We start from the raw sequence: 13211 nt of genomic DNA, 5'->3' as shown, positions 1-13211 counted from the left end.
TATTTAATTACAAATCAAAACTATTAATTATTAGTATTGCAGGATTGAAGGATTGGGGGAAAAGAATGGAAACAATCAATTGTTTCGCAATTTTGTAGATTATCACAAAGAATTCTGTTAGGTAAACGATGTAGGTATTTCGTAGGCAAAAATAAAAATGAATTAATATTTAATTTCAGCATGGTAATGATAGATATATTTTATTTCTTATTGGTAATAGCTTTTCCAACAAAAGATGTACGCAACTTTTTATTATATAGATCTTGAATGCAAGTTAATAAATAACGGGTAATAACTAATTATAATAATTTCATCAAGAAGTGAATTATAAGATGAACCATGCTAGTGATCAGCATAACATGCAAGAATAGAATTTTTCCAACAGAAAACTAAAAAATATAGAGTTAAAAGAAACAGAATACTATAATAGGTTTCTATCAATTTTAGTTTTTAAGTCTCAAAATTTAAGATTAAGAATGATATGGTGACATAAGAATGGTGAGAAGGAATTTATCCAAGTTGGCCAATGCCCAATTGGCGGGTGGGAAGAATGGGGCGGCGGCTATGTTGTGTGTATAAATTATTGGGCTTGTGACCTGTAATGGATAACATTAGTCAGATCCAATACTAGTGTTAGTTAACAAATCAGGAAAGAGCTTTAAGTTTGAATCGTATTGAGTCAATCACGAAGATTGTGAGAAAGTAGTTATCAAAGATTGGAGCAAGGAGAAATTAAATGGAGATAATTGGAATAAGATGATGAAAAAAATTAAAAACTACAGAAAGAAACTCAAAATATGAAGCAGGATAACTTTCAAAAAGACAGATAAAAAAATTCAAAGAATGAAAGAGAAATTTAAAAGACTGTAAGCATAAGAAATTTTAGAAGAGCAATAGAAAAGAATCCTAGAACTAAAAGAAGAAATAGCAAAACTATAAAAGCGAGAGGAAAAATACTGGGACAGCGAGCTAGAATAAAGTAGCTAAGATGGGGCAACAAAAACACAATATTCTTCCATGCGACTGCTATTCAAAGAAGAGACAGGAACTATATAGAGAAATTAAAAAATAATACGGGACAATGGCCGAAAGAAAAATAGAAAATAATAGAACACATTAAGAGCCATTTTCAGAGCCTTTTCAATTCAACAAAAAGACAAGATTTTGAAAAAAACTATCAATAAAATTCCAAAAATAGTAACTAAAGAAATGAATGATGAACTATTAAAAGAAGTTATAGAAGAAGAGATAAGAAAGGCTGTCTTTAGCATGGGAGGTCTTAAGGCACCCGGGCCTGATGGGTTGAGCGGATTATTTTATCAAAAATACTGGGAGATCATTAAGAACGACATGTGTGCGATAATGAAGGAATTTTTCAATAGTGGGTATATATACCTGAAGAGGTGAGCGAGACAACAGTGGTCTTAATTTCTAAGACTAAGAACATAGAGAACCTCAACCAGCTACGACCCATTAGCTGTTGCAATTTGGTCTATAAAATCTTAGCAAAAGTTCTAGTATAGAGAATGAAGAAGATGATGGAAAAAATTGTATCGCCAACTCAAAGTGCGTTTGTGGGGGGTAGATTCATACAAGACAATATTATTATAGTACAAGAGGCTTATCATAGCCTTAACAGAATAGGGAGAAACAGTTTCAAAAATTTAGCAATTAAGTTAGACATGAATAAGGCTTACAATAGACTTGAATGAGACTTCCTGAAAAAGGTCCTCATAGCCTTCGGGTTTCAAGGCAGGTGGGTGAAGTTGATGATGGCATATGTTATAAGTATTACCTATAGATTCAAAATTAATGGAGAGCTATCAAGAAAAATCAAGCCATATAGGAGACTTCGACAGGGCGATCCCTTATCACCGTATTTGTTTATAATGGCAGCAGAGGTGTTAACAGTCCTAATGAGTGAGGCATAAAGAGAAGATAGGATCTCATAATTCAAAATAGCACCAACAACACCCACTATCTCTCATCTACTTTTTGCGGATGACTGCATCATTTTGACAGAAGCAAAGGAGGAGGAGATTTTTCAGATCATTATATTTTTTAATGAATATACTGAAGGTTCGAGTCAGAAAATCAATCTAGACAAATCAGAAATCACTTTTGGATATCAAATGCCTTTACAGACTAGAGTGAACATCGAGGAGATTCTCAGTATGGCGTCATGGGATACTCCAGGAAAATATTTGGGGCTGCCAGCCAACTGGAGAAGGTCCCAAAATAGAGCTTTAGCATGGATCGAGGAGAAGGTCATAAATAAGCTTAAAGGTTGGAAAGAAAATCTATTAGGTCAAGCAGGGAATGAAACTTTAATAAAAATAGTTGTGCAAGCAATACCGTCTTATGCGATGAATGTGATTAGATTTTCGAAAGGCTTTTGTAGAAGGCTGAGCTCAAGAGTGGCGAGATTTTGGTGGGTTTCATCAGGAAAAGAACGAGGCATATACTGGAAGAGCTGGAAATCTATAACAGCAAGTAAAAGAGGCGGGTTGATGGAATTTAAAGATGTTGAGATTCAAAACCTAGCTTATTTGGCTAAGCAAGCTTAGAGAATTATAAAAGATCCGAATGTAACATGGGTGCAAATCCTAAAGGTTGTCTATTTTCCGAGAGAGAACTTTTGGGATGCGAAGGCTTCAAGAAATGCTTCGTGGGTATGGAAGAGTATTTTACAAGGTAGGGAGCTGCTCCGAAAATAAGAAAAGTGGTGTATAGGAGATGGTACTCATGTTAGCATAAGGAAGGACAATTGGATAGCGGGGAGGAAGAAAGAACTTAATTTGGGGATAGCAGACGACAGGAAAGTAAAGGAGCTACTCAATGAAAGTGGCGAGTGGGATAAAACCAAAATTTACTCAATGTTTTTACAAGAGATAGCAGATAGCATAATGAGAACACCAATAAGTACAATAAAAAGGCATGACACTCTATATTGGCCTTGGAAAGAAGATGGTACGTATACAATCAAAACTGATTATCAAGTAGCAAGATTAGAGGCGCAGGAAAAAACTAAAAATGGTCCTTCAACAAACACTGATAGAAGGGGACTATGGAATGAGATTTGAAATATAAAAGTTCCTCCAAAAATCAGAACGTTCTTATGGAAGACAGCCCAAGATATATTGTCCGTAAATACTAACTTATATAAGAAGAAATTGATAGCTAGTCCTATTTGCCAAGTGTGTAACACGAAAACTGAAATTACAGAGCATGCTCTACTTCTCTGCAAATGGACACGAGGCACCTGGTTTGGGGTTGAATGTCAATGCACACCCACAGCAAACTCAGTAAAATCGTTCGAAGACTAATTAATTGAATATATAGAGAAAATAAAAAAAACAGGGAGGAGATCATCAAGAGATGAGAATAAGTAGAATAGAATTTCTAGCTTGGGAGGTGTGGAAGACAAGAAATCAGAAAATATTTCAACAATAGAATATTCAACCAGAATGGACAATTAAAAGAGCGAAACTGATAGAGAATCTATTTTAAAACACAATAGACCAACAATTTGTAGAAAAGAAGAGCGAGAAAAATAGAACAGCACACCTGATCAGATGGGGGACTCCACTGAAAGACTGGTTAAAGGCTAATGTGGATGCTGCTTTTAGAAAGGATGATAGAAAAGGAGCAATATCTGTGGTTGTTAGGAATAATAATGAAAAAATTGTGTTAGACTTCTCTGGAAAAATTAGCACATATTCAAGTATAACAGCTGAAGCTATAGCTATTAGGCAAGCCCTTATTATTATTGATAATTTGGATTTGGAAAAAACATTAATTGAATTAGACAATTTAAAACTAATCCAAACCATAAAATCAAATACTTCCATTAGAGAAATTGAAGCAATATTACAGGATATTAGATAGCTAATAAAAAGATTACCAAATTGTGGTCTAACTTGGACCCCTAGAGAAGAAAACCAGCTTGCTCACACAGTTACTAAAATGGCAGCATCAGATTGCCTTTGTCAGAACTGGAGTATGCAACCCCACTGGAGATGCGGCGTATTATCAACATGGAAGCTCAACGTTGACAACAACTCTTGGAAAAGGAAAATCAATAATAAAGTTAGGAACACAATAATTCAAAAACGGTGGGAGTGAAATTTCAACTGCAGCAACAATTTGAATTGAGATAAGGCATGCAATCAAATTGATATAACAGACCTTATTTTGAAGAAGTATAAAATGCAGGTCGATTACAAGAGAAAAGGGAGCGGACTCGGTGCAAGGAACGAATTTCAAAGCAAATAGGCTACGAATCAGAAAATACGTCATCATCAAAATTGCAAATTCAGAAGAGAGGAAGCGGAAGCTTTCATGTTTGTGTCCCTTCGGAGTCGGAGCTTCATTCGGAGCGCAGAGAGCAGAGGAGACCCAATCAAAAGTCTCGGTCACAATTATATATCAATATAGGTTCCGGAGAGAACAACAGCGGTGCAACGACTTCAACATACTAATTGCCTAAATGGAAGAGTATACATGCGGTGGTAAATTGGAGCACAAAACATGGAAAAGATAGAAAGAATATCTATATACTTTAAAATTGAATGAATTGAAAAATTTAGATTGGCCTGGTTTTAGTTGGATAATTTGGACTTTAATGGACAATGTAAAAAGGAAAACGTTTTTTTTTCAAAATCCAAACAAAAAATCAACATATAAAATAAAAAAATTAAAAAATCGGTTGATTTGTGAAAATATTTTTTATTTTTTTATATATTTTTTTAATTTTTTACATTTTAAAAATACAATTGGTTTATTAAAAAAAATTATTTTCAAATTTTAGAAATAATAAAAATATGTTTGATTGATCTATTTTTAATATTTTAGAATATAAAATTATATTTTTATTAAAGATACGACTTTAGTTATTTAATCTATATTGACAACTATAGTTAGTTATACTAAAGATAATGTATATATTTTTTGAACTTATTATGTAGGTTCATATGTACATATTTGCCTTGCTTTTGTATAATTATTATATTATTTACCTATGGTTTTCGTTTTCTATAATATCTAGGCATTGCAATTTGAAATTGCCGTGTCTTCTTTTTTCAATTTCTTAAACATTTGGTTATTAAAAAAAAAAACAATAGAAAGGGGCAGCGCATGTGCGAAGCAGATGGAAAATGGATGAGTGTGTGTAGCCATAAATTCGTCTTGGGCATGATATTCTATTCCATCTGTCTCATCGTATTTTTTGGTCTACTACTATTCCATCCTCTATGTATGTTTTTTTGGCATAAAATTCTTACAAGCTGCAATGCCTACGGCCTATGCCCTCTTCAACCATTAACTATGCAATAATTAGACGATGGTTAAATCCTCATGTTTTATCTCGTATGTCATGTGAGCGAAAAAGGGGGAAAAATATTATTAAAAGAACATTTAAAATGTAAAGGGAACTCATATTAGGAAGTGGGACAGAAGTAACTTCCGAAAAGAAACAGGAGAACCAGAAAAAAACCACTTTCGTAGGTAGAAAAAGATGCATTGCTCTTGGAGGTGATTGATCTCATTCCTAACAAATTTCAGCACCAAATATCATTAATGATAAAGTGAAAGGCACATTATATTATTTTATTACCATATTACGATTCTTCAACATACCCATCCACGTCTACACTACTCTCCTAAGAATTTTAACTAGCAGTAGAATACCAATACAAATTGTTACAGACAGTGGTCCATAATTTTGCACCATTCACAGAATATATACTACTAATGACTTGGAATCAAAAGCCATGAGTGACAAAATAAGAACAAGCTTCAACCAGAATAAGAACTAACACACAGTTGACATGCACCAATTTCAAACCATTGTGCAATAATCTAACTGTTTAACACATGCCATGTCTTATTCTGCAATCAAGCAAACTATAAAACTACTTTTAACTACCAATATCAGGGTTCAATAGAATTATTCCCAATAATCAACCATCCTAATTGGCAGAATGGAAACTTTAAACTAAACAACTTTTCCGACCAAACACACCACAACTTGGACAGCAGCTCTAGTCATCACAACTTATTGTTGTACCAGAATACACCTTTATTCTGAGCACAACCGATAATACTCTCCCAAAATTGGTTTTATTGCATTTGTAGCCTCCATTGCATGGTAATGCGGCATTGTGGAGAACAAGTGATGTGCCACATGTGTGTCAGTGATGTTATGGAAGACCTTGTTCAGGATTCCATAGTCTCTGTCCACGGTCGCCAATGCTCCCCTCAACCAGTCCCACTCAGATGAATCGTAATGTGGCAATGCAGGGTGAGTGTGCTGCAAATATGTGATCAACACCAAGAATCCATTGACCACTAGCAATGGAACACCATAAACAGCCACAACCCAGGCAAGGCCTTTTGCCATGACAAGACGGATAAGACCATAGGAAACTGCAAGCACTCCAGCATCTGATATGTATATTTGAAGTCGTTCGCGATTGGAGTAGATTGGACCATATGGGTCATAGTGGCAAGCAAACCTATCGTAAGGCCTTCCCGAGACATTAAAAGCCAAGTAAAGTGGCCAACCAAGGGTGAGGGTAATAGTGAGTGTGAGGACTCTTCCTAGTGGGTTATTAAGGTACTTAGACCACCATGCAATACTAGACTTCTTCTTTGGCACAAAGACTTCATCCCTATCAAGGGAACCGGTGTTGGAGTGGTGGCGACGGTGGCTGTATTTCCATGAAAAGTAAGGGACCAAGAGGCCAGAGTGGAGAACAAGGCCAACTGTATCATCAAGCCATTGATAATCACTGAATGCATGGTGGCCACATTCGTGCGCGATGACCCAAACACCGGTAAGGATGCAACCTTGGACAGCCCCATAGAGAAGCCAGGCCAAGTAAAATAAAGGGGAAGAGAGTTTGTGGAAGTAATTGGTGGCAGCATAGTAGAGGCAAAAGGCTATGGTGAGATCATAGACAACATAGGAGAATGAGCGGATAACAGAACGCTGAAAACAGTGAGGTGGGATGGCCTTCTTGACTTGGCTGAGACTGAAGGGAGGTTTTTCATGCGGAACTCGCTTCGCATAGTCAGCCTCGACCGTCCTGTTTGAAGGAGGAACAGAGGTTCGGCCGCCAGCTCCCATCTTCCCGCAACCTGTACATAACATAACAGCGCATTTGTTTCTTATTAGCATTAATCACAATTTAATTGTACCCGAATAAAATTTAGCACTATCTGAAGAAACATGTGAGCTAATACTTTTACTTGATTTGTGCAGAAAGAATGAGAATGGACAATGTGTGTGCCTGTGTGGTCTTTAAAGCAGAAACAGATAATTAATTAAAGACTACACAAGAACATTATTAACGGGATATTATAGTCGTCACTGTTTACAGGTTCGTTAATTTTCATTTCCTTTCCCAATCAGTAAGTAAAAAAATGGTGAAAAACTAAAACTCCTCAAATAAAAGCAAAACACCTTTCCAGCATTTACAAATACAAAAATTATATAGACTTTCATCATGAACACAGAATTATATGGAAAGGCACAAGATTGCAGGAAATTTTATGATTTTTGGTCAAGTTAATTAACTCGATACAAAGTCATCAGTTGAAAATATAGAAAAGAAAATTATAGAATAAAAAACATGGATATGAGCTTGCACTAGTCAGAGTATTTTGATAATGGTCTCATGCTCCGCTGGTAGCGCGAACGAGAAAAGGTCTTACCAGTTCTTCCCCCCGAATTGAGACCCATTATTCAAATCGATGGGGGAAAACTAATGAGCTCAGATATTAATGAACTTTATCGAAGAGTTATCTATCGGAACAATACTCTTATCGATCTATTAACAACAAGTAGATCTACGCCAAGCGAATTAGTAATGTGCCAGGAGAAATTGGTACAAGAAGCCATGGATACGCTCTGCTTTTGTGTTAAGCTTTTTTATTTTTCTTAATAGATGATTGGCTACAAAATTCAAAAATAAAAGGGTAGATCCCACCTACTCTATCTTTACTTTTAAGCAATTTAGACAAAAATTTCATAGGCACCAAAGAATTTCTCTTTGATATTACGAGGCTGCCATAACTTTGCCTGCATCAGTCATGGCCTTTCAAAGCAGGCATATGTCACACAAATTATTATGGTTAAGGTTTAAAAAAACTAGACATACACAAGAATACATCATTAATGTCAACAACTAAACTACACATCAGATTGACAAGTCTTTTTAGGTTATAATAATTAGGATTATTAAGATCATTTTTTAACCGAAAAATCAGGCATGCATGCAGTTAAACTGAATAATGTCATAAGAGCCACAAATACAAAATAAACCTTCCAAAAGACTACATGTTAGGCAACATTATATATTAGCAATTCTCTACAATGGACCACTGCATGTGCAATAAATTTGGTGAATATTTTTGTGGATCAGAGCCAATGGGGTCTCCGGTCCCGTCCAAAGTAGATAGAGACTTGCCTAGTGTGTGTCCAAAACCAATAGTGGAGCACACGGGATTTCAACATCAACTAATGCACATGACTATAGCTACATTGTGTCCTATATCTGACATGGTTCTTCAATTAAATAATTATGGCTTTGCATGCTATGCAAGTTGCAGTCTTGCAGACTCATCTTTCAATTTATTCAACATTTCAAGTATGCCCTAATTATGCAATCTAAATGCTACTCCTCCACATAATTGGTCCATATCATATCATAGCCACAGACGGTACCAACCAGAAAAGAAAACAGGATACATTTGTTTCAGTTTATTTGAGAATACAATAAACATTTTAACAAAAAAAAATTGTTATAGAAGTTATTCATGTTACTCTTTCTAGTATTTCAACAAAATTAAGAATTTCTTTAAAAAGGCTATAAAAATTATCTCATATAAAAGTTCCTTAACGCTTACTGTAGTTGACTGGTATGAGTGGCACATGAAATGGGTAAAAAAAGGAGCTAACTCTGAAATGTGTTCTTTTGCAGTTTTGGGGAATCAGCCGACCCTAATAAAGTACTCGCTCAGAGTGACCTCACTGTATATGTTATTACCTCTCTCGGAAATGCTGTCCCTCAATTATAACAAATTGCCATAGATTTTTACCATGACACCAACAAACTACTAAACATGAATCTGTCATTTTATATAGTAGTTATTTTCTCTTTTTCCATTCTCTTCAATTTTCTTATCTCTTCCTACCCAAAAGGAGCATTGGAGTGGCCCTCTCTTGTAACCTCATAAACACACTAACTACTAAATACCACTATAAAGGTTGGAGCTTTTGTTGGTGAAATTAATTTTTAAAAAGGTACTACTAGGCACTAGCTAATAAATGTTGAGTTGGACTATTCATTAAAATATTAAAAAAAACTTTAAACTCATTTAATTAATATACTTGTAACACTTTTAACCAAATCGATTTTAAGATTTTCAAAGAATCAATCAAACATTAAAATTAGAAACATTATGGGGTGACCGTAAAAGTAACAAAAATAAGAAGAAACATTAGATGTAAATTCTTAACTATATGTTGGCAAATATATAATAATATCATATAGTATAAACAGAGTCTCATTTTACTCATTTTAAAGATTTAGTCCCTGTTTTGCATTTTTAATTTGTTCCAACTTGTGCATAACACGATGAAAACTTGTAACGCGTCCTTTTTTGACCCTTAATTCTGTCTACTCTCAACTTTTCTTTTTAAGTCAAGTGACGATTTTAGCCTATAATAGAAGTGCGCAAGTTGACGTCGGTTGGAAATGATCTTTCTAAACCAACAAGGGTAATTTCGTTAATTGAGGCTTTCCTAGCATTGGCTATTTGTGAGTTGTAAACCCAACTAGGATCATAGAATCAAAACACACACATCTTACCAATCAATTAGTCCAAATTACACATAGAATACTACAGTAATATAAAAAAATATCTCCACCTAGAGAAAAAAAATAATACATAAAATGAAAATCACGAGTGCACATCAAAGACGAATCAATCAATTGATATAATATTTTCCACGAGATCTGCGTGCCACCTTATTTTTTAATTTGCTTGCCAAAAGATTAGTCCCTAAATTAGAATAAGGAAAAGAATAGGATATCAACACATTATCTACTAATAATAATTAATTATTATATTTTAACTATATATATAAAAAAATATATTTAAAAAGTATTTTTATTAAATATAGTCATAAAAAAAATATTCTTATCAGATATATTTATAAAAATATTTTTATTAAATAAAGTTATAAATAAAATTGATAGAAATTGATAGAAATGCTGTTGATAAGTAGCGGAATGATAAAATAATTACGATAAAATAATATATGGAAATGAATAAGAAAAGGATCTGGGCTATTTTGTTGGAGAACGGAGCGAGAAACCGTACAAAAAATCCGGAAAGGTGAGGTTGTTGCTTAGATCCGAGAGAACCTTACCTAAATATGCTCATAGCCGCACGTTAAAAAAGAAAAAAAAATGCACATACAAACATATTTTATTTAATAATTTATTTATCCTTAGAAGTTAGAAAATAATAGTAAAATACGACGGAAAATCTCAGAGATAACACATTCTTGATACGGAAATAAAAAATAAGACATGAGGAAAGCAAGGAGGGAGGTAAGGGGGATTATGAATGCTTCAATTATGTAACACAATGGACCCTACTGAATCAGAAATTACCACCACATACATCTAATGAATTAATGAACGAAGAGATCTATGGCATCCAATGAAAAGGTTAGTTAGATCTAGGCGAGTGCGGAAGAAAAAGCGTGAAGTGCGATTGATTAATAAGCAGGTAGCATGGCATTGAATTGAATTGAGGAGAAAGAGGGAGAAGAAGGTGTACCTGGATGGAGGAGAAGGTGTGACGGAGGAGGAGGAATGTGTGTGGCGGCAAATGAAGAAGGTGTGAGGAAATGAGAGAAGGGGGCAGAGGGGTATGGGGCGCAAACGAGGAGTATTTAAGCGTAAAGTTGTGATACTCCTCCATTTGCACTTTCCGTCCATCCACTGTTATATGGGCCCCACCGCACTATATATTACTAATTAATGTACTACTACAATACATTTTTTTATTATTAATAAGTTATAATATTCTTCTTAAAATTAATCATGGTAATATTAAATATGTCTTGTTTTGACTGCTGAAAAATACATTGTATTATGTTTTCCATTTTGTTTAAAAAATAAGCAATTATGTATAACAAAGTGCAAATTTTAAATTGTATAATAAGATGAATAATTAAACAAGGTGTGCACTAAAAGCAACTCTTAAAATAGAATATATGTTAAAATAAATTAAATTTTATAGATATTTATACATAAATATATAATAATTAAATTTAGTATATAAATAATATTTTTTATAATTAAAATTTATGTTTTCACCAATTAAAACTAAGCTTATAAATTTTGACTCTTTTAAAATAAAAATATTTATTAAAAATGAGATTCGAATCATCTTTAAATAATAATAATACATTTAACTATTATTAATTATAAAGTGAATAAAATACATTAATTATTGAGAAGCGTATTTATGTTCTTGATATGATTGTCAGGAGACAATATGTTATTTACGGATGAGAATAAAATATAATAAAATTACTGAAAATACTGAAGTTTGGAGATTTTCTTTTAAAATATAAGACCAACATGTAAATATAATATTTATGAGTAATTATTTTGGAGAATAATTTAAAACCTTAAAATGAAAGAGTACCCTGAAAATTGTGGGTGTGTATCCTGTGTGAGGGTTTTTCCCAGTTTGAGAGAACAGAGAAGAGAGGAGAATAAGGTGTGTTGTGATGAATTATGAATCATGTATATTAGCCACCCCTCTCTTGGTTTTTTGAAAATGTTATTGGTATATTAAAATTAGTAAATTAAAATTAATTATTAATATATTTATATATAAATATATATATTTAATTTATTTTTGTATATATATTTATATTTTAATATATATTTTATATTTATAGCTGATTTTAATATATACCCAAATATTTTATTATTGCGACTTGGTCACTCAACCCAAAATATCTGCTTCTCTCCATCACGTGACCACTCCTCCTCCTCTTTCCCCTGCATTCGGATCCCATTATTTTCCTTTTTTTTTAATTGGAAACAACTATTATTCTACCTACTAAGTTCATTAACTAGTGTTTGTATTATTTAAAGAAAGTATAAGAAGTTAATAAAATATTTGTACAATGTGTACAATAGAAATTTAAGAAATATTAGAGATATAATTATTAATGTGACCGTTTTTTATCAATTAAAATTTTTGAAATAAGTAGTATTATGACATATTATTAGAACTTCCTAACACTACCCATTTATTTATTATTATTTGCCTCTCTTTTCATTTTTTATTTTACTCAATATTTCGGTGTCAGAGTGCTAAGGTACTTGCCACCTACCCATGTCGTGAACAATGTTTCGTTCTAAAATTTTCAACAATTTATTTATTGGGTGTCACCGATCAAGTTTCCATAATTAATAATTAATCTTTCTAAGATTGAGACGCTTTGGATGAGTGAAAACTTTAAAATTAAAAAAAAAACATTGGTTCTCAAGAATTATGTTTCCATAGATAATATTATATTTGAATATTTTTATAAAATTTATTTGTTTATATAATAAATTATTGCAAATTATCTTTAAAAACTTTTAAGAATAAATTTCAAACATGCATGTTTATTTATAGTATGTATTTCTGAAAGGAAATTGTCATTTGCCAAAATACTTTTTGGAAATTTGTATTATTATTATTACTTAATCAGTGATAATAATTAAGGAAAATATAATAATTAATTAGAATTTTTTTAAGAGATACATAAATAAAATGAGTATTTAAATCATTAAAAAAAACTATCCAAACTAACGCGTAGATTAGCAACGTATACGTTTTTCCATTAAGGGCTTTGCCAATCGCATTTTTATCGATTGCATTTCCATCACACAATAAACACAAATATAATTAGTGATTAGAAAATGTATAAGAATTTTAAATGGGCCAGATTTAGCTATACTCTTGTTTTAAATATTATAATTTTCACTCTAATATTTGCTGTATGCACAAAGCGAGGTTCGAACTCCCAACACTTGTTTAAGCGAATAAGTAAACTGACCACTCAACCAACCCAAGTTGGTTTAATTTTCACTCTAATATATAGGTATATAAATTATTCGTGGACAAAC

The 13211-nt window shown here is 32.8% G+C and overlaps 1 protein-coding gene and 1 long non-coding RNA gene across 2 annotated transcripts; both read right to left on the bottom strand.

Moving 5' to 3' along the window:
* Positions 1-370: 370 nt before the first annotated feature.
* Positions 371-4543, bottom strand: LOC127748390 (uncharacterized). The gene is made up of 4 exons (XR_008010500.1): positions 4189-4543; positions 3905-4063; positions 3568-3655; positions 371-596 (listed from the first exon to the last, which is right to left on the bottom strand). It is a non-coding gene; the product is annotated as an uncharacterized LOC127748390 (long non-coding RNA).
* A 1536-nt stretch (positions 4544-6079) lies between these two features.
* LOC107492893 (omega-6 fatty acid desaturase, endoplasmic reticulum isozyme 2) lies at positions 6080-10993 on the bottom strand. Its single transcript, XM_016113955.3, has 2 exons — positions 10855-10993; positions 6080-7140 (listed from the first exon to the last, which is right to left on the bottom strand). Exon 2 carries the CDS (start codon positions 7127-7129, stop codon positions 6080-6082), a length of 1050 nt encoding a protein of 349 aa, XP_015969441.1. The 5' UTR covers positions 7130-7140; positions 10855-10993.
* Positions 10994-13211: the final 2218 nt, after the last annotated feature.

Source organism: Arachis duranensis, chromosome 6 (assembly GCF_000817695.3).
Source record: "Arachis duranensis cultivar V14167 chromosome 6, aradu.V14167.gnm2.J7QH, whole genome shotgun sequence".
NCBI lineage: Eukaryota > Viridiplantae > Streptophyta > Magnoliopsida > Fabales > Fabaceae > Arachis > Arachis duranensis.
This window is presented reverse-complemented; position numbering and strand designations above follow the sequence as displayed.